General features: G+C 40.8%; 1 protein-coding gene and 1 long non-coding RNA gene across 6 annotated transcripts; one reads left to right on the forward strand and one right to left on the reverse strand.

Moving 5' to 3' along the window:
- The first annotated feature begins 965 nt into the window (after positions 1-965).
- ZNF330 (zinc finger protein 330) lies at positions 966-15,091 on the forward strand. 5 transcript variants are annotated; one of them, XM_057419229.1, is made up of 10 exons: positions 966-1,087; positions 5,050-5,179; positions 5,456-5,475; positions 5,587-5,657; positions 7,617-7,696; positions 8,874-9,000; positions 9,750-9,854; positions 12,413-12,459; positions 13,578-13,695; positions 14,356-15,091. In XM_057419229.1, exons 2-10 carry the CDS (start codon positions 5,060-5,062, stop codon positions 14,628-14,630), a joined length of 963 nt encoding a protein of 320 aa, XP_057275212.1. In that variant the 5' UTR covers positions 966-1,087; positions 5,050-5,059; the 3' UTR covers positions 14,631-15,091. The 5 variants fall into 5 exon arrangements, with proteins under 5 accessions (XP_057275212.1, XP_057275231.1, XP_057275222.1 ...); XM_057419248.1 differs by lacking the exon at positions 966-1,087 and adding an exon at positions 1,167-1,279; XM_057419239.1 differs by lacking the exon at positions 966-1,087 and adding an exon at positions 1,198-1,316.
- LOC130604615 (uncharacterized) lies at positions 9,387-16,383 on the reverse strand. The gene is made up of 2 exons (XR_008973496.1): positions 16,244-16,383; positions 9,387-9,832 (listed from the first exon to the last, which is right to left on the reverse strand). It is a non-coding gene; the product is annotated as an uncharacterized LOC130604615 (long non-coding RNA).
- Positions 16,384-22,360: the final 5,977 nt, after the last annotated feature.

Raw genomic sequence — 22,360 nt, forward strand, 5'->3', positions numbered from 1 at the left:
GCTGAACTCTCCTGGAAGGCAAGCCGATCTGTGACAACGCAGGACTTGCATAATAACCTCAGGCGAGACAGAGCTGATTTGAAGGTTGTTTTTTTTTTTTTTAATGGTACAGGTATTATTTCCCTTTTCAAGCTACATTGTATTCTTACCATTAAGATTAAAAAAAATACCTCGTTTTGAAGCCACTAACGAAAGAGTTCATAGATAACTTTTCAGGTGCCAACTCTAATCAATTACAATCGCAACTAACTGTTGCAATTACTATGCCCTAAATTTGGTCTCTGTCAAGTAAAAGTTGAGGGGCGATCGCCATGAAATCAAACCAGATTTGAGGATGGAACAACCAGCAGTAACATCCATGCAAACAGCTTATTAAAAACATTTTAGATCATTTCCCAACCACAGTAAAACCAAGAGAAGAGAAAGATCATGTTGGTTAGGAGCCCCAAAATAACACTAAAAAAGGTGTGGGGTTTTGTTGTTGCTTGGTTTGTTTTGGTTTTGTTTTTTCCTCTTCAGGACACAAACATGCATGGGGAGATAACTGTTTGGGTTTTTGTAATCCAAGAAGATTCAAGTGCACCAGGTGCTCAGCAGTACACAAAGCTGCGGGTGCTAACTACTCCTGCTTAGAGTGCTGGCTTCAGTATCTATGTATTTACTTGATGTCTCCTCCCAAAACTCTGCTCACGTCTCTGCCTGCAGTATGAAAATCGTGCCCTTGGCTCCCAGACATTCGATGCTCAACCAGCGGACACTGCCGTTCTGTGAGGAGAAGCGCCGGCTTGCTATTTTACCACTTGTTTCTCTCCCTAACCCCCCTCAAACACAGCCTCAGCTCCTTCTGCCTCTCCCCAGATCCCCTTAGCTCCCGGTGTGCCCCTCTACCCTAATCCCGACTGCCGCCCGGGAGTGCGGCGCCTCACACCATAAGGCGAGGGCGGGAGAGGGACGGCCGCTTGAGTAGACCCGGTCCCAGCGGCGCCCCTCGGAACCTTCCAGCGTTGCCGCGCCGGGCCGGGCCTGGCGGGCAGTGCACAGCAGCGCACCGAGCCGCTTCCGGCTTCCGCACAGCCGCTGCAGCCAGGTGGGCGCGGAGGGCAACGGTGCCTGTGGGACGGTGGGTCGGGAGGGGAGGGGAGCGGAGCGGAGCGGAGGGACGGAGGGAGCGAGCGGGCTGGCGGCCCCGGCCCGCCGTGGCCTCCCCGCCTGAGCCAGCGAGGCGGTGGCTGGTTTCCTCAGAGATCAGTGCCGGGAAACACGGAGCGCGTCGAGCCAGGTTGGAAACGTGTTGGCGGCACGGTTTGGGGACGTAGGTAAAACACTAAAAATGAGGTGAAATATCGCAAGCTGACAAGGTGTGCTTTGCGAAAAGCTCGTCTGCTGTTGGCGTTTCACGGAACAGCCTTAAGTCGGGCGGTGAGAGCGCGTCGGCCTCTCACGCTGCGCAGCTGTTACCGGTGAGTTTCCAGAAGGGGAATCGAATTGGTCAGAGACGTGCCAGGGGAACACCGTGCACCTCGGACCCACAAGGCAGCAGCCCCCAGGCACTGTGGCAGCAGGCGCCGTTCACCCCTGCGTTACTAACATACGAGTAAGACACTGAAGTCCCGGTGCCTTGAACGTGAGCTCATTAATAGAGGGAATCACGGACTGGAGTGACGTAACTACAGAATAGTGCTAATGCAGGATTTCTTTTTCTTAAACGTTGTAAGCTTGTATAGGGTGTTAAAACAGATCTTGTTGAATTCTGAATGGGATCAGGTGTGACCCAGCAAATTCACCCTGATTCTTCTTTTGATGTATATGCATTGAGTAGAAACTATTTGATGGTCAAGTACAAGAAATCTTGAAATATGAAAACGTCTTTGGGTGTTGGTGTTTGAGTTGCATGACAAGAGAAACCAACAGTTCCCCCACATCCCCAGATGAATAGCTTGTTACAGCTGTTCATTATATTTGTGACAACAGGGTGGTTAGCATATCACATAAGATAATATGACGCAAGGGAATGTCGTGCTCAGAACAGAGATCCAGAAAGCAGCTGGTGCAATCTGCTTTCCTGTCTGCTGCAGAATTGGTGTGTGTCTTTGATACTTCGTCAAGGACAAGTCTTCAAGAGGGGGGAAGAATGGCATACACATGGTACAACCTCTGCAGAGTTTAGATGACAGTCATTGTTTATGTATTTGACATAGCACAACCATCAGTTTAAATATGTGAGCAGTCTTTGGAGCTGTGGTGGGAACCCTGCTGTCTTTGCCTGTATTTCCCTTGCCAAATAATAGAGCACGAGGAACAGCAAACAAAACTTTTACAGAATGAAACACAAAGTGCAGAAATCCCAGTCCTCCCAACACACATTTTAGGGCTTTCCCTTTTAACTACTGATCACATTATGCACAGCCTCCTGTCACCTGTGTTTTCTGTGTGTGCCACACCACCAGCCATTAAGTTGGGGAGCCACTCTTGTTCCTGCTGCTGCTCTGACCCAGTCACTGGAACATTTGCCCTAGAGCAGAAAACTTAAAATGGAGAAAACCTCCTTGTGCAGAAGTGTGTCCAGTTCAGGAGCTTGCATGCTGTGTAGGGCAGCAAGGTCATACCTTCTGGGGCTTGGACCTGCTGTGTCCTGGGCAGTCTCTTTCATAACAGCATCATAAGTTGAAAAGGAGGTGCAAGCATGGCTGTAAGTCTCTGCCTTCACCAGAAATAACTGTTTAAGCAAAATCTTTCTGGCAGGTAGGTCTCGAGTAGCTCACTGTAAGCATTTCCTTGATAACTTGTTTTTGGTCCTCCTGAGAGGCAATTTTCTGTCCCATGCACCCTGCAGGGGAGCTGGACCACAGACAGATTCCACTGAGTCATTTCTGTCTGAGCATTTGGTAATGTGTTGTGGTGCCTAAATGCATTTTTAAGTCATCATTTAGCCTCAGATGACAGAAGTGTTGCCAAAAAGAGGAAATAGAATATACTGCAGAGGCATTTTTAAATACTGATCAATGCTTTTACAAGAGCGATACTCTGATTTGAAAGGACTTTGCAGATAAACGAAGTTTTTACTGTCATAATTTCTGCCATCATAACACTATTATATTCTAGTCAGAAAATGAAAAGATGGTAATTTCCCTAAAAACTTAGAACTCAGGGAAAAGACCAGAAACATCTTAAATGGAAGCTCAGAGGGAGTGATAGAATACTGATCTATAGGATAGTTATTTATTGGCTGGTGTTCAAAAGCCTGGATTGATTTGGTAGCTTTGTTCAAAGGACTCAACTTCGTAGTTTTATTATTTAGCTTAATGCAAACTTTCTAAAAACTACCATCTTAAAGCTTTTATTTTTCATAATCTGTGTCCTCAGTAGTCATTGAGACGGTGTTTTTTATGAAAACAGTGTGTCATTTTGCTGTTTTCAGTTATGAGGCAATGAGAAGAAGTCAAGGTATAAATACTAACCATTAGATTCTGTTGTTAACTTGGCATTCAAGCAGTTTGAAAATTAGCGTGCAGCCTCATATTGGACTCCCAGCATCAGAAATGTCACGCTCTAGAATAATGACAATTGCCAGCAGGCATCTCAGCAATACGATTCTGACTACAAAATATGACACTAATACAATTTAAACACAGTGCAGAATGCTACAGGGTGAGAAAACTGATTTATGTGTTCTATAAAAACCAAATTTTAGTATTTGGCCAGGACAATATATTTCTTTATGTGGAAAAGTTAGGATTGTTTGGTTTATTTTGTAAGACCTTTTGAGCAAAGATACTAATTTTTCTTCCAAATTTAAAATGCTACTGCAGTTCACTGCCTGTTGATGCCACAGTTCTCTTTACAGCTGTCAGCATGCATGTCTACATGTCTGCTCGGAGTTAGGGATGAGGCTGGCGAGAGTAGGTACCTCCCGTTTCCTCAGCCCAGTGGCCCCAGTAGCCACGCATTGACCTACTGGAATCAGCAGAACCTTGCTCTGGTCAGAGCTGTCCCATCATGCGGTTTGGGTTTTTTGATTTTGTTTTTAACCTGTATATGGTTTAGAATGTAACACCAACAGTTACATCAGCAGAAATAAGGGGATAATAAAGATGGAGCATAAGGGAGGGTGTCTATCTTGGGTGCCTGTGTTAACAAGAGAAACTCTAACATCAGATCACACCTTTAATCACCCAGTTGGCCATTTCATGAAGTCAGTATAACACTTGCCTAATTTATTATAAGCACAGAGTAATACAGCATATGTGAGTACTGCACAGTTCATTCTGGAGATGACAGGAGAGCAGTGATCTGATTGATTCCCTGATGGTCTCACCACTGTATTACACTGGTTACCTCCTAGGATGTTAAAACTAGATGGATGGATGCACTGAACTACATGGGTTTAAATTAGCATAAACCCTTCTTGGGAAACAGTGGTGCCTTCAAAGCAATACATCAATGCACACTCATCTCCATTATTGCTAATGTGCAAGAATGATAAATAAGCAGTACAGACATCACTTTGCCTTAACTCTTAAATCCATGTAATGACATTTTGTTTTCTAAGCCTTCATGAAGTGTGAAATTTGCATTTTTGCAGTACACCATGATTCGCTCACCTGAAGAATCCTTTTCAACTGATTGAAGTAGTTAGTGAGCATCAGAAGAGAGCGAAGTGAAAGAGGAAATGAACTGAATATTGTCCTTAACAAATAGACAAGGCAAAACAAAACCAGAGGCCCATCACAAACCAGCAAAATATAGCAGTTAGGCTTTGTTTTTTTAAAGGTAAAACACTTCAAAGATAGTTAAGGCAAAGTTTTAAGACAGCAAAGTCTTTTATAGATCACAAGATTCTTCATGGTTCATCACATGACTCTTGCTAAGGGACTGGCCCCCTATTCTACAGTTGAAAAGAAACCTTTAAAAAAGGAAATGGAGATGAAGCACAGTTAACATGGGAACTCCAAGATCCAGTTTTAGTGCTGGATTTGTCTTGTGTATCCATGTAGTTCCATACATAGGTTTGTGTGCATTCATTACAAACCTATTCTTTCCCCCCTACAGGTCGTGAAAAATGCCTAAGAAGAAGACTGGTGCTCGTAAGAAAGCTGAGAACCGCCGTGAACGTGAAAAGCAGATAAGGGCTTCAAGAGCCAACATAGATTTAGCCAAACATCCTTGTAATGCTTCGATGGTAAAATAACCAAACGTATTTCATATTACAATGCTTGATTTTAAATTATGTAAACCCAGTCATAAATATTAGTTGTATTTAGTGCCACTAGAATGTCATTCCTCCAACCATCCATCCTTTATAATTAAGGTTACATTTGCATCAGAGGTATAATACTTGAATAAAAAGTTTGGTTTCTGATCAGAACTTTAATTCAGAGTCACTGCAGGGTCTCTGAATCTAGGTCTTATTTTATGTAGAATAAAAATAATTACCAGTGTCATTTCTTTTCTTTAGGAATGTGATAAGTGCCAAAGGTAAGTGTTTTTTCCTTTCTAAACCTAGCAATTGAATTGGTTTCAAATATTTTATGTGTCTTTCTAATGCTTGCTTACATTGCTTTTTCTTTTCCCCCTCTGTATGCCTAGACGACAGAAGAATAGAGCTTTTTGCTACTTCTGCAACTCGGTTCAAAAACTACCCATTTGTGCACAATGTGGTAAGTAGAAGTAATGAAGGAGAACATGCTATCCTCAGTCCTGTTTGTGGTGTTAAACTCTCTGCACTTAGAGTACCTTTGTCTTAAAGTACCTTTGTGATTTGTGGAGCAGGTTCTTTTAAATCTGCTGTGGATCTCCTCCTTGAGATTTTGATTGATCATTTGCTAATGTGTATGCCCCTTTGGCCCCAAGAAGTGTGCAAGTCTGCAGTATTTGATCTTTGGAAGAATTTTTCTTGCTGCCTTTTAGGATTGAGAACAACCTGGTCATGTTATTTATATGCTAGAGGGCTGATGCTTTGAAGTCAGAAGAGAAGGACTCCTAATGACAGAACTCTGCTACAAATCAGGATAAAATACCCTTCCGTTTTTTTTTTAAACAGCTGCTTTCTTGCAGGGGACGTTGATAATCATTTCATACTTTGAGGTGAATTTTGCTGTTATACCATCTTAACACGTCCTTGCAGATTTTCAGTTAAGCAGTTTGGCTCTTTTTGTAGTTTGACTCTCAGTGCTGCTGACATCTGCAGCTTCCAGTGCCTTTGTTGGGACCTGCAGTTTCTGAGCATTTCTAGAAGCCAGGCTGTTAGTGTGCAATGGCAGTGTGTCATCCTTCGTAAGTCTTCCTTCTGTCATCATGCAGTGGAGCAGTAAAAAGGTGCTGTCTATCTTGCAGTATATTATACATCTGAAGTTGACTCCTGTCTGTTGAATTTATCTTAATCTGCACTATGTTTCTGGAGGAAAAGCATCCCTAATAACAACCACAGAATTCTATTAAGTCCCAGGGTTTTCCAAAACAAAGACCATTATTAGAGCTGTTTTGTGCTTAATCAAGTGTTGGAGACAGCTCCTATAAACCAGTTCTCTAAGAAACTTTCTTAGAGGAATTCCTGAGGGATGGGAGCAACGTAGCTGTGCTGCAGTGCTCCAGATCCAGTCATACCCCCACCACCTCCAATCCCCAGCTCAGCCCACCACTCCAAGTGCCATTTGGTATCTGAGGTGTGATTTAATACAAAGCTCATTAGATGCTGCATACTGGAATTTAATGATGTTTTCAGAGTACAGTTTGGCTTTGTCAGCTCCTCAGTGGGGTTGCAGGGAGCACCCCTTTGGTGGTTTCTCTAAGCAGGCAATAGCAGATTCACCAAAGGGAACTGCGGCAGGGCAGCTTAAACCAGCGATAAAGCTCCACTGCAGTAGCCTGGGCTAAGTACAAGATTTTTTTTGCTTGCATAAGTGCATGCAGGGCGTGTGTCTTTTTGGCAGAGGTATTTATGTCAGAGGCAAGGAGTAAGGGAAAGTTATCACTGTAACTACTTGCTTGTGCCAGAATGACTTAAATACAGACAGGTTTTTTCTCCCACTAATACCTGCATTTAAGAGGAGTTATTTTGTCTAGGTATTAATTGCTAATACAGTTTTGGAAGAGAGAAAAAAACAAACCCATCCACCACCACCAAAACCCTAAGTATCCCAGTACATGTAAGAAATTAAATCATCATGTGCATATGTTTTTTTTGCAGAGGGCCTCAACCTTGCACAGAGCACATACTGCTTTTTATGGTGAGGCAGAACGAGCAGCTTCAAATGCAACTTTTAAAGATGTCATTGCTTGGCTTTCATCTTAATTTTGTTCTTTGGTTTGACAGCATTTCAAATATTTTGACATTTGAAATTCTTGCCAGTGACTCAAAACAGAGAGCAATACAACACATTGCCTTATTATCTCAGTACTGAGGAAAGAGATTTGGGCTGAAAACAGACAATAATTAATTTGATCTAAGGCAGATGTGAGGGTGGACTGCAGGTTGCAGACATTTGTTTGCATCATTTTTACCTAGATTTACAATCAAGCACAGGTGTTTGGTTGAAGTACTGCTCTTGTATGAACATTCATTCTAATTTTAAATCTTTTATATAGTTTTCTTCTGGTTCCTTGTCTTTTCTAAACAGGAAAAACCAAATGCATGATGAAGTCTTCAGACTGTGTTATAAAACATGCTGGTGTGTACAGTACTGGACTAGCAATGGTGGTATGTATACAGAATTATAGCTTTTTATTGCTGCATGAGGTTATGCTATGCAAATCTTTCTGAAAAAGAAAAAGGATAAACCAGATTATGGAATGACAGCATGCACCATGCCAACTTTTTTTTTAATATTTTAACATCATAAACTTATTTTCCCTTCTACTGAAACCCCAAATCTTGCATTTTTAGGTACAACTGCAAACTCCCAACATGTCCTGGATGCTAACAGATCTGTGTTGGTGGCAGGCCCTATGCAGAGACCGTGATTATCAGAGAGAGAAATCTGTTCTATGGCACCGGGAAGGAATTTTAATTAAAAAAAAATCATTTTTGCTCCTAGTGATAGTTTTTGGCCTTTGAATTTTTCTTCTTTGAAGGACAAGTTACTATTGCATTCTGGAAAGCAAGTTATGACACATCATAGCCTCTGGATTAAATGCTGTATGGGCTAAACCTCAGTCCTGTTTCTGCATCCAGTTTGCAGTCAGCTTTTCTCATCAGCACAGCCAGCCTTCCCAGTCTGAATTTCCTAAACTCACGGGTTCAGTGGTACAATATTTTCATCAATAATTAATTTGGATTCACCACTGGTTTAGTTTTGTGTGCATGTAATGCACGTAATAGTTTATTACATAAGGGCTGAGGTGGCTTCCTAAAATGCTACAGTTAAGGGATAGTCAGTGCGTAGATCTTGTACTTAAAAGAGTAACTTATTTCTAGGGAGTTATTTGATCTTTGCTCGCTGCAGAGCTTGTGTTCCAATATAGCACAGTTTAAAATCCAAATAAGTGATTTCAGCTCTAAGAATCTAGTGGCATTTTCCAGGACATGTTTTCAAATTGCATTTTTGCCAGAACATTGTTATCATTTACAGATCTCAGGTTTCAGCTGGGGGACACAGTTTTCATGCATGAGAGTTAAGATGGAAAATGTGAAAAAGAGAAAAGGAGAAAACCAAGTTATTTTACATCATATTTAACCCTGCAGAAGTGAATATCAAACAAACAAGATGAACTGTGGAGCGTCTCAATAGGAATATAGATGTGGTTCATAATGTCTCACTCAACTGGAATGAACCCACTGAGAGAAGTGATACTTGGATATGTTTAGGATTATGGAATAAAGAGTCTCCCTCTAGGTATTGCATAAGTCCCAAGATGACATCTTTCTGTAATTACAGGGTGCAATCTGTGATTTCTGTGAAGCTTGGGTGTGTCATGGGAGGAAGTGTCTGAGCACACATGCGTGTACCTGCCCTCTCGCAGATGCAGAATGTATTGAGTGTGAAAGAAGTGTCTGGGACCATGGTAGGTTGCTCACACTTAGGAAAATCTAAATGGTACTTTTCTCCTCCCATTGCTTAAGTTATTGTACCTATATTCATAGCATAGCTTTTTTAATCTTCACTGATTAGTTCTTGCAGCATGTTTGTTCAAAGCAAAGCATTCTTCCCATTTTAAAAATAGACCTTACGAGTGGGGAATGTATATGACCTGCTCAGGAACATACAGTATTCAGTTCAGGGGTGGTTATGTAATCTGAACTATTAACTGTCCTATCAGCAGAGTGCTTCACATAATTAAACATTGCATCAAATTGTCAACACACTATTTTCTGCTATTTCCATCCACTCCATTCTTCTGTGCTAGTATAAGTATTTGGATTCCCAGTTGCTTAGAAAACCATACTCATCTCAATTTGTAGAATACATTGAAGGGTTTATTCCAAGTGTGCATCAAAAGTGAGGGGGTAGGAGGGAAGGAAACTGAATAAAAGAGAACGATCTGATTAAAAAAAAAAATACTTAATGCCATAGTCAAATTAAAATGAAGAAAAGTACAGTTAATACTTGCTCTGTATTTATGCTTTCTCTTATTGTAGGATACATGGTATTTTTCAGTATAATAATGAATGGCAGTGTCTAATATAGGACTTTTGTTAAAGCATTTGTAACAGAAGAGAGAACTTCAGTCAGAACCACAGCCTAACTTGTTTGCAGAACAGAACTTGATGCGTGTGCCCATTGCTGATTATTTTGCTTTGATAAATCTTTTAGGAGGCAGAATATTTGCCTGCTCTTTTTGCCACGATTTTCTCTGTGAAGATGATCAGTTTGAACATCAAGCCAGCTGCCAAGTTCTGGAAGCAGAGACATTTAAATGTAAGTTATTAATTCATAATCCCTTTCACCACAGCTAAGAAGACTCTCCAATTGCTTCTTCCTCTGTGCTCAAGAATACTCTCCATCACCTTTTCAAACAGCTGTAACCACCACTGGAGGAAGGGGCCTGTTTCCTCTCTGCTTGCTTTTGATATCCATTATCTAGACTAGAGCTTTTGTCTCTGGCCTTCGTCCATGTTGACTCCATGAGGCAGTTTTTTCCCTGCCTGGCCCTTATAGGCCTTTCCTGGGAAGTTGCCGTTGCAGGATCCAGCAGTCTCTAAAGTTGCAGTGTTGGCAGGGGCCAGGACTGCCGAAAAATGGTGGAACTGCTGAAGCTGTTTTTTTACTCCACAAAGCTCTTCAGACAAGGAGCTCTCTTCTACTTCTCTGTCAATATGATGAGCTATTTCTAGATACCTGTTCCTCATGGAAAACAGCTGCCCTAAATAACACTACCTGTGTTAGTCTGGCTAAAATTTCCCCAATGGCTGTGAATGGCCTGAATATTGGTGAAGGGTTTTAGCATCTGTTGATTTGGCAAAAGCAGAGAGTCTTGAGGAAGGCTGTGACTCAGGAAGTAGTCATCATCAGTCAGAGAGACAGCGTGAGCATGTAAGGAATGAAAAAAACCAGTGTTCATCCAGAGGATGAGCTCAGTATTAGTTTCTTCACTGACCAGTAGATGGTGGACATGTGTGTCAGTGATTTATCAAATGTTGAGATGTGTCCACTTTTATTGATAGGTATAAAGTCTTCAGGTATTTGAAGACTTTTTATCCTCTTGAACTTGTTAATTTTGTGACCAGAACTGAAACTCATATTTGTAAGAGGATGGCTCATTCTAGTCCTCTACTTGTCTTTGGCTGAAAGAGGGAAACGTCAAGGGAAGCTAAAAAACAAAAGCCAAAACAAACACAAACCAAGACTATGCCTATTTGAAATAATTAATCTTTTCTAGAAGTATTTCATTTATATCCACCATTTACTACTGTTTGGTTTGTCCCATAAGACAAGCACTAGTCCTTTCCAAAACTTGTATTTTGACTGTTACAACGTTTTCAATCCTTATCACAGAAATTCAAAGTGCTCTTTGTCATCTATGAGACTCTTTTCTTCAGAACTGCCTAATCTCTTGTCCTAATTGATTTCTCCCAATTCAGAATAGTTGTCAATTTCAATGTTATAGTCTGTGTGTTTTGAAATTTCACATCTCCTTTTCATCTCCCATCCTTTTTTTTCACCAGCTGGCTATTTTCTAAGCCTTGATTAGCTTCCCCCCATGTATTCTGCCAAAATACCTTCCTGCACAGCAATATTGAAGCAGCATCAGCTATTTCACATGAATACTTGTTCAGTGATTGCTGGAAGCTTTTAATTCACAGATGTATGTCACACCTTTAATGGAGAAATTGCTTTTTTGAGGTTGTTCAACGTTTTGTGGCACAGTGCAGTTTTGGTAGGCAGGAATTTGTCAGTGTGTGGTAACAAGGTTGTAAAACCTGAACTTCTACAGAATACATGAACTTTAAAGGCAGTCATGTGTTTGTAGTCTAAATCCCATTCTATCAGTGACAAAGGTACTCTTACTTTGTATCACTACCCGAGAATTTTTGTAAATGCAGATACTCCAGGAATGATGAATATATATGCATTAGCAATTCCCATTCCATCTTTAAATACATAAGAGTGCTAAATCCTGAGGCTGTCCTGCTCATGTGAAAAGCTCATTATATTTATTACTTAAGATTAAAAAAACTTTGCTGCCTCAGGGGTAAGGCAAAGAGGAAGGGAACAAGTACTTGCACAGTGACCGATAAAATATGTATCACTGCCTTTCGAGTAGTAACTACAGTTCACCCAGCTTGCTGTTGCTGCCAGTTGCTGGGTAGTTGCCTTTACTCCCTCTAGTGGACTAAAGGAACAGATTTGAAACTTCAAGACAAGCAAGATTTTGAGCACCAACCCTGATTTTCGTAGCTCATGTGCCAGCTACAATTCTTTTCAGAACGGATAGATTTTCATCTGAAGTTGTGTACAATAAAGTATATTTCCAGAGGACATGACAAAATACAGAACACAAGTGTTTGAGCTTTGGAGGTTTGCAAGCTTGAAGTATTATCACGTCCCCTTTAAACGAGATAAAGGTGGTAAAGGCTGTCATGGTGTGTTTAAAGTGACTGCAAAATGCTAGTGCTCCTTCTTTTGACATCGTGAGAGAAGGAAACACAAGATGACCACTTAATACCAGACTGGTTCTAAAACGTCTGTTTGCAAAAGTTTAGAAACTCAAGTAATAGTTAAACTTTTTGCCCCTCTTGAACTTCTATTTTTTGTGTCAAATGACATTATTGCAATGAGGCTTAGACTTGAAAAACTCTTAATAGAATGGTACTGTATGCTAAAATAACTGATGCATGTTGCCAAAGGGCAGTTGTGTTATGGAATTAAAAATAAATGCCTCAGCTGTGTTATTACAGACTTTTGCAAGGTTTTAAAACCATCGCAGATCTGTTATTTTTTAGTACTGAATTTTACATATTGATTTTCTCCAACAGGTGTTTCCTGTAACAGACTTGGGCAGCATTCATGTCTGCGTTGTAAGGTAAAGACAGTTGCAAGTAGCTATGACTTTAGACTTACTTTTCTTAGCCTCCAAGGCCTTCTCACATCTTCCCCTACATTCTTAAAATATATTTATACTTTTGTATTAATATCTGAAGCCTAGAGACAGGCTTATGGGGATCAAAAGGGCTTTTTTTAAGTCTGTGCTTGCCTGTTAACCACAAGCCAGTGTTGTGCATCCTTATGCCAAGAGAGGTAATCTTCAGTTTGTCAAGCCCTCTGTTTAAACTAGAGCTGTACCATGTTTGACCCTTAAAAAAAAACACCAAACCAACCAACCAAAACAAATCCTTGGTCCCAAACGGAATCCAGGGGGTTGTAATTCGTTTTGATCCAGTGTAGGTCTAAGACAAGTGAAAAAGTTTGGTTTTTTTTAAACAGTCAAGTGATGATCTGGCCAGCAACACCACAGCCTGGATCCAGTAGAAACAATCTCCACAGCTAATCTGGTCTTACACATGCAGACATTAATTTGCTGATGCCAGGCTTTTGGTTTTCACACTCAGAAGTAATTCTGTATAAAATTTCCACCTGCTTCATCATCAGCATTGCCCAGATTTCTCCAGGTGCTGGTTCATTGCCTACTTTTACTCTTCTTACTCTCCATATGATTTCCCTGCAGCCTCCCATGGCATTGATTTAATCTTCCAAAGTGCTCCTTTCTCCAGGTATCTTCACTAGCACTCTGGAGCTCAACATATGAAATTTCTATCTCTAACTTTTGCCTTCAGGTCACTGCATAGTTATATTCTGGCGTACATCTCTGATTGTATCTTATTTAAACTTGTCAGTGTAAACCAAAGTTTGCCAGGCTCCTTGTGAGCAGCGCTATAATATGGTCCTTGGATGTCCTACTTCTCTACTTGTTTATCAGCACTTTTATCCAGCCTCTTCCCGAGGAAACCATGGAACTATGTTCATTATCAAGATGGTTGCTCTGTGCACAGATCCCAGTTCCACTGCAGATAGAGCTCATTAAATTTTAGTACCAACCAGAAAACCCTGCTGCTGTTAGACACTTTTTTGCTTGCTTCTTGCTGAACAGTATGGTTCTATGATTAAAACATTTAGCTTTCTCACTCTTCTTTCACCCTACAGGCTTGCTTTTGTGACGATCATGTGCGAAGTAAGGTTTTCAAGCAGGAAAAAGGAAAAGAGCCTCCCTGTCCTAAATGTGGCCATGAAACTCAGCAGACCAAGGATCTGAGCATGTCAAGTAAGTGTGTGTCTCCAGTTAATAAGCAATACAAGCACTATTGGTGACTAATTTTCTGCATAAGAACAATGAGTAAAGTCCAGTTACTTTCCGTTGTTTTCCAAAGCTTTGCTATGTTTGTCTTAAGAAAACTTTGCGTTTCTTAGTTTAGAACCGAGAAGTCACTTGTTCTTAATCATTGATCCTAATAGCGAAAGCTTTTGGTTAGTTTGAGATTTTAGTTGTGGAAAAATTGCAGAAAATAACTGCTTAAGCCTTTACTTCATCTAGAAGAAGCTAGCTAATGAATTTCAAAGTGTGATTTGATGATCTGTGTACAACCTACCTCAACGACTCTTGAATCAATCAGGATACCTATTGTGTCTGCAGAGCACATCCAATTACAGGTTTTCTTGGCTAGAGTACCAAAGCTTTATGGTAAAAGCAAGTCATGCTCTGGGGACAGTTAGTGTTCATACAAAGTTGGCTTCAAGGAGACATAGTGTGTGTAGCAGAAAGGTTCTGTCAGAGTGAGGATTAAACCTGATAACATCAGATTTAGAAAAAGGCTGTCAAACATTGTGTGCTCTTTGCCGAGTAGTGGAAAAGGATGGAATGTCAGATGCTCAGCTCAAACTGCTGTTGAGGGGTGGGAACATGATGATTTTTCTCTGCCTGCAGCGCGTTCTTTGAAGTTCGGCCGACAGACTGGAGGTGAAGATGCAGATGGAGCTTCTGGATATGATGCCTACTGGAAGAACCTCTCCTCCAGCAAGCCTGGAGATGCAGGTGACCGTGAGGATGAATATGATGAATATGAAGCAGAAGATGATGATGAAGATGACGATGGAGGAGGGAAGGATTCTGATGCTGAAGCCACAGACGTATTCAGCAATTTGAATTTAGGAAGGACCTATGCAAGCGGGTATGCACATTATGAGGAACCAGAAGATTAAGTTTAGTACGCTGGCTAGCTAAAAACACTCGGAAAGGATCCAGGCAGTGCTTCACTTGAGCTCTGTACGTGCCAGTAGGATAGCTCTATCAGGTACTTGCATATTCAAGTTATAGAGCAAAGAGCATGGAACTTCTGCAGTAACTCCAAGTGAGATTTTTTTTTTTTTTAATATATAAACCAATATTGGGTTTGGGGTTGGGGGAGAAAACAGGAATATTTTTATTCCCCTGAGCAATGGAAGTGGTTTTGTTCTTGAGTTATTGGGTATAATGGTTCAATGCCATTTTCTCCTATCAATACAGGAACATGAGAGAGCTCTACTACTTGCTTCTGTTTGCTCATCAGAAATTAAGTTATTTTTTACAATTATTTTGTTAACTAATTTCGTAACATTAATGTAGTGGTAGGTTGGTGACTGCATTATTTTTGGTCTGCACAATAAAAGTCAACTGCATTCTTGAGTGAATCGTCATAAATATTGATCTCCCTGGAATAGTAGAAAGCAGGTTGTATGCAAACGTAAATCAACATTAAAATAACTTCCTTGTTTGTGTAGGCAAGGCAATCGATGTGGCTCTCTATGTACTTGAACATTACTTTTCCAGCATTTTTAGTATTAGATATTAATCAGTGGGGCTATATGCCATCATTACAAGTGCACTCCAGAGAATCCAAAATTTTGTTGTAATAAAAATGTTGGTGTATCCTCTGTGCCACTAAAATCTGTAAGACAATTTCTCATTAGATCAAAAAGAGGCCAGTTTCTTCTGTGCCTAGCTTTCAACTCTTTTCCTTGCACATGATAGAAAAAAATGATAGGGAACAACCCCAATGAATTGATAAGGTGAAAAAGCACAGGGACATTCAAAATATCAGGTTCAAATACTGTTCTGTGTAAATGCGCTGGTCCAAGGCAAGTGATCAGCACATCTGAGCTGAGGAAGTGATGCCTGCAGAAGTGTTTGCAGTGATTATAATTTGAAAGTCAACATGTTAATTACCAATCTACACATCTAAGTGCTTGTATTTAGTTTCCTCCTAAAGGGGAATGTTGAGAGAATAGCAACTCTAAGAACAGACAGATCAAGTTGCCAGGGCAGCCAGGTAAAGTTACTCCAGCTTTCTAAATAACATGCTTAAGTGCAAGAGAGCTGTTTCTTGTTATCTGTCAAATATCTGAAGTGATTGTTGAATGACCTGCTTTTTGTGGTGCTTTCTCTACTCTTTCTTAGCACCTAAAGGTTATGTGTTGGCAGAGCATACACTACCAAGAATAATTTTTAATGATGTTAGGGTTGCCAGATGAGCATTTCCTAACAAAACATGCTTGAGGAAGCTGGCCTTAATACATCCCTCCTAAATGCCTCTCTTACCAAAGGCGTAAAAGACACAAGCTGGAATTCATCCAAGACAAAAACCACACAAAGAACACAACCTGATTATGGCAGCTGAGGGGAGAAACTGAAAAGAGGGATTTGACCCAATCAGTTTATGTCAAGTGCCTGCCTTCAGAACTGGAGAGGAAACCACATTGTCTGAAGCCAAATCCCTTTCAAAAATCAAAACCAGTTATATGCACTAGTGAAGACTTACCCAGCTTAAATTACATACCTGATAGATGTCTTGATTAGCCTTTTGCATGACAAAACTGAAAATGAGCGAGGTAGAATGCCTGCCAGTTCAACAGTGATTACTTGTTTGTGAAATTGGCACCTGTGATAGAATTTCTGCTCAACTTCATGGAGGCCAAAAGCTTCCACAGTTTGAGTCCATCTGTGGCTGGTCAGTTCCAGCAACGATGCCAGTTTTTTATCTTGACTGATGTTTCAAGTACAATACAATCATAAATCAGTACGAAGTCTTACAGAGGACTGAGGAATATGTGTGTTTCAGCATATATGTAAAATTACAGCTGTTGGTATGTCATTCATTAATATTATTACTTAACCACACAAAATTCCCCTTTAAGGTTCTTGGCTCTTCAATCAGGTTTTTCCCCATATGAAATCTATTGCTTTTGCTGGCTGTGCCAAAGGCTGCTGACATAACAGAATTAATCATCATAATCAGAGTAAAGAACTATTCATTTTATCATTGAAATGTCCTTGCATGGGTCCTTGCAAGATCAATCCTCCAGAACTAATGCATGTTCCTGCGATACTGTCATAAGAGAAGGCCACTGCCCTACCTGCAACAGATGCTCAGGATACTTTATGTAATTTAGCAAGGTCGCCACTCCAAGGACAGAGGCATTTATTTGCTTTTTCTTTGTACTGAAAATGCCTGTTCTGTGAACCTGGCTGGAAATAGGGCCGAGTATGAGACCTGTGGCAGCTGGCCTTCGAGGGGTCAAAACAAGCAAGTTTAAGCTGCTTTACAGTAATCTGGTGGATTCAAGCTAAAACAGACAAACATGACCGCATTTTCTGTTAATGGAGTTGGTCAACTTGTGAGAGGACAAGTGGGATACAATGCTACAGGTTGTACGTTCTTGTCCTTTTCTGCTTATTTTGTAAAGTTAAAAGCTTGTGGTCTGTCAGAGGTTGGTCCTCAGAATTTGCTTTCACACTACATCGTTTTGGTTGTCTTGGGTTAAATTGCAGGAAGAGGATGAAACAGAATGAACATGTATCCCAGTTTTATTGAAAAACAGGTCTGGGGCAAAACTTACAATCTTGTCAGCTTCATTTTTCTTGATTGCTATTAGTCCACTTTCAGGTGTCTTGGGGGATGTTAGCAGGGTGCTGACAGGGCAGTACACCATCTCTACACTTAATATAAATTAGTGCTCCGTTCACTTATGCTTCTGAATTCAGCTGCTGACATAGCTGTTGCTAAATCTTAAGGTGAGGATGCTTGTGCTGATAACTTACGTTTTACAGCTCACAGGATCTCAAGCCAGTTCAGACACTGCCACAACCCACCATGTACTTCCAGGTGACTGCTGAGCCACTTCTCGCAGAGAGATTTTTCAAGTCACCTGGAGCCCAGGACTTCATGCCTGTGCACACAAAACCCCTGCATGCATAACTCCTGCATTTTAAGACTGCAGTACTGCAGAGTGTACTTCCTGGTGGGGCAGAAGTCAGATAAATGAAGTCCTGAGGCTGTACATTACATTGACTTTTCCTTTTAAAAATCCTGCCCCAAACTAAAGGAAATTCTGAGCTGAGAGGATAGTTTTAACATGTAACCAGGAATATCTGAGTTACATATAGTACTCCAGAAAAACAAGATCTTGATAAAGTCTTAGACTTACTTTAGTTTTTTTTTCCACCTCTGTGCTGACTATTTAAACAAAGTTTAAGTAGAATTTGTAATATCTATTGTAATAAATGAGTCTAGAAAACAAGAGCTCTGTCCACCTCTGTAAGCTGTTTCTGGCATTAGTTTGCTATGGTGACAGCACCAGCTCATTATGAATGCATTGGGTGCTTACATGGATTTAATGCATTTTCATTTACACTCAGGTATGATTTAGCATCTGTGACTGGGAGCCTTTTGGTCAATCCTGTTGCAGGGTTGCTGTTTTGTTTGAAGCAAATTAATGTGAAGGTTGTTGTACTGCACAGTTTCAATATTCTGCTCATCAAGTAGAAGCATGCATTTCACAGAGCACCAGAGAACAAGCTTCAAAAGCACTCGGAGTCATATTTGTTCAGGTAGAATGCATGTTAGTCTTACAAGACATTACATGCATCTCTCTAGGTCCTGATACTATTTCCAGAGGAACAAATGGTAAAGCTCCTACTTATACAAGTGGGAGCAGTTTTATAATCTTTACTATCTACAGTTCATCTTAAATGTCAAGAGGTGTTACGGAACAAAACATGAGGATAAGCTGAAGTGAGGAAGATGGTGCAAAGCTTGACCTGAGGTTAATGTGCTCCAATTAGCATAAAAATATCTGTTCTAAATTTCAACATTTCTACTGGAAAGTGCTTTCAAGACTGAAAGAGGAAGCTGTTTAAAGCAGGAAGAGATAAGATTCTACAAAACACATTTAACAAGATGTAGAAATTTAATTACTCATCTCCTGAATGTCTGCATGTAGTCCATAAATATTTGCTAAAAGCTCAAGGCAATTAGGACACAGACAAATTTTATCATCTCTGCTTTGCAGGTACATAAATAGAAAAAACAGTAATTGACAAAAATCACAGCCTAAGCCATCCAGTTGGCAGTAGCACTCTGCAGCTTGGACTCTCCATCTCCTACCCAGGAAATTCTAGAGCAAATGTATTTTATAACTAGTAACTCTTCTTTATTAAGATCATGTGTACTGTAATTAGCTACCACACATCTGAAATTTGAAACAGTGCCTAATTTTTAGCTTCCTTAGCCAGGATAGACAAATCAGCAAGAGAATGTCACAGACATGAGGATCATTCCATGGAAAAAGCCCTGGTTTCCCTTTGCTAAAGAAACAGGCTTACAAGCCTGTACTTTGCCTTCTGCAGCTATTTACTTGATTAGATACTTCTGCAATTTGGTGAGGGGAGAGGGGGAAAATCATATTTCAGTCTCTAGCCAAATTAAGCTAGAACTGATAAGCATGCAGTTTTGCTGTTAGTTTAGAGCCATCCCATTTTTAACAACCGCAAAATGTTTTTTGAAGTGAAAAACAATAGAAAAGCATGAGAAAGCCTTTTGTAGCTGTCTCCCTCTATTTTCTAACACTAAAATATACTGTTTTCTGCATTCTTTTCAACCCCACTTCCGAAGCCAGTGATTCTTCCACAGCATTCCCCAAACTTAACTGTAATTTGAAATTCAGTTTTGTTTCCTCCTGAAATGAGAGGTGCTGAGTGCCTGCAGGGCCTGCGTAATAATTTGCTTCACCCTGATGTTGCATGGCATCTGTTGTAGATTTTCACATTACAAAGCCATTAAGTTGTTTTTTTTACTTTTTATTAGAGAGTTGGAATGCCAAAGACCCACAATTTCTCTAGCAGGTAATACAAACATTTTACTGCTATAGTTGCCCGTTGCTCTTCCTACTGTTTTATTTTTGGCATAGAGAAAGACATTGATACTTTTGAAAGTGAATCACTGCCAGCCAGGCACCTAAACCCTTGGGCTGCCTCCAGTCTGATTTAAATTTCAGCACCTTGTTTTGATGGCAGAGACAAGGCTGAGCACCTTTTGAGATTTTCCCTCCAACAGGAGAGTTGCACAAGTACCTCGCCCTTGATATCAGCATCAGTTCCAAGCAGTGTGCTCGCCTCCCTTTTCAAGGTGGTAGCAGCTGAGTGACCTTTCATTAGGTTATTTTGGAAGCCTGCAGAAACCCAAATGCTGCATGCAGCCTCTACCTCTCCTTGAGTACATACTGGCTGGAAAAATAAAGACTACAAAGCTGAATTCCACGGAGAAGGTATTTTCACTCTACTTCCTCAGCAGTAACAGAATGTGTCAATGAGCTTATACAGAAGTCATTATCACTGTTTCTTTATTTAAAAAATAAAGATCTACTAAGCATAGATTTAAGCAGGAAAAAGAAATAGCAACAGGAAGATAAATAAAGATGTTACCCTATTAACAGCAAAACTGTTAATAGTACTGAGTGCTTCACAAGAGGGAAATGCAGAGACAATGCCATATGCTCACAATTGGCTCTTTCTACACCCTTCCCTTAAGTCTGGAAGTACCAGCCAAGAAGGCATAATGCAGAGCTGAACCTTGGGGGGGGGGGGGATGTTTGCCAAAACATTAACAATTCCAGCACAGCTTCAGAGGGAGCACTGTACAATTTCTTATTAGGCATTTAACATGCACAACCACTGTAACCAGGTTTGAAACATTAAGAATAACTTAGCAGTTAGATGATTAATTGCATTCCTTGTATATTCTCCCCACTTTCTTGATGTTGCATGTATTTCAAAGATCCCATCATGATATTTAAGATACTAATACTGCAGAACCACACCCCTCTCATAGAATAATCTACCATTAGAAGTCATTTCTAAGCCAATAGTGCCAACATAAAACATAGCAGGTATCATCTAGGTTTATCCCACCTTCAGGACACTTCTGTTTGTCCAAAACTTCACAAAGCCACCAGCAGAATAATAGTTTAAGAAGCTTTTCCAGCAGGCAACTTTTCTGACTTGCCTTAAGCAAGTAAGTATTAGTCAACTAAGGGTGAATCTGCACCCAGCATACTACTGGTACTGGAGTGCAGATGTACACCCACCATTACCCAGGCTCTCTCAGCGCTGCTGCACCACAGGATGCTCAAACCTTGCCCTGAGCTCAGCTATAGGATGTAAAACCAGGCACACTACCTTCCCGCAGCCCTGCATAGCTACCCTTGAAAGCACCAGAACTCACAAAGGAAACCACTCACCACCACAAGCTTTCCCCTCCTCTCCTTGCCACCAGCTGCCCCTGAGTCACCCTTCCCTTGTAGAGAAAGTTCAATTATGGCTCACCCACAGGCAAAATGACTCCAGATCAAAACACCAGCCAATGTTCCTATACCACAGAAGCATACAGCTTGCTCTCTGCCTGCCCCCCTCTTTATAGCCTTCCTCCCCACCTGCACCCATCCAGCAGGGCCCAGTTGACCCCTCACTAATGGAACAGGTGAGGGTGGTCTCTCCTACAGCTGGTCTCCATCAACCCTCTTGCCTGTTAGAGGATGGGGTATGATCAAGTACCAAGTCCTGCTACGCCTCCCTGCTGCTTCAAAAGATTAAATGTTGCAGCATAAAGTATAAATAACATTTATCCTATTTAAAATGTGACAGATCTCCTATACTTTGCTATTTTATTAGACCTAAAATGAGTTTGCAGATGGTGATACATATTTTCTACTGACCCTGGATGTTTTCTCATTAAAATACTAGCACTCTTGTTACAATGCCTTCATAATACATTAATATTACTATCTTAACTTCTAAAAAACTAAAATACAACTGCATGGTCTTTTACGTGCTGTGATTTGTCTTTGGGGATTAAAAAAATATTCTAGCTGTATCAGATTATTAACAGCAGAAATGAGCCAAGGTCCCTACAGTGCCATGTAAACATATTTAAACATATTTGAAAGTCTTTGTCCTGTTGGAGATGACTAGTTCTCAGATAATCAACTTGCTTCCAGCTTCAGAAAGTTAAAGAGCTCTTCCCACTTGCTCTGTTGCTGGTCTCAAGCTGCAACCCAGCAGGAGAGCATGCTGTCATGTTCTTTATTGGGCTAAGTCTAGCGTCTGCATTTTGTTCTAATATATGAAATATTGTCAAACCACATTATTCATAAACCTGAGGGATGGTTTTCCTGTACCTGTTTGTTCTAGCCCTCCAGCTCCCTATGTACCATATCTGTGGGCTGTGGTCCTTTACTCATCTCAACCTCTGCACTTTTCCCTCCTACCAAAGACCCCATTGCGCTCCACTTGCTGTCAGGTTCAACTGAACTGCAGGAGCAAATGTCTAACACCCAGTAAGCCATGACTGTGTTAGGACGGGCTGGGTGCCAATGAAACATAGCCTGCGGACCGGGCTTTGGCCAACCTCTTCTTCCCTATGGACCTGCAGAACTCAGGGCTGGGGGCGATTGCCTGCTCACTCCCAGCTGGGCTTGCTAAACTCTGGCTGGGGCTGCACCTTTGCATTGCTGTTCTTCCAATGTTCATGTCCCTTCTGGCACTAATATTGACCATCTAGTACATGAGATCAAACATTTTAAGCCTTGTAAGTTGCTTTTGCAGTGTGGTAAGTGAGAGA

Source organism: Pezoporus wallicus, unplaced genomic scaffold, assembly GCF_028554395.1.
Source record: "Pezoporus wallicus isolate ANWC-B61680 ecotype Strahan unplaced genomic scaffold, APGP_CSIRO_Pwel_v1 contig_6597, whole genome shotgun sequence".
NCBI lineage: Eukaryota > Metazoa > Chordata > Aves > Psittaciformes > Psittacidae > Pezoporus > Pezoporus wallicus.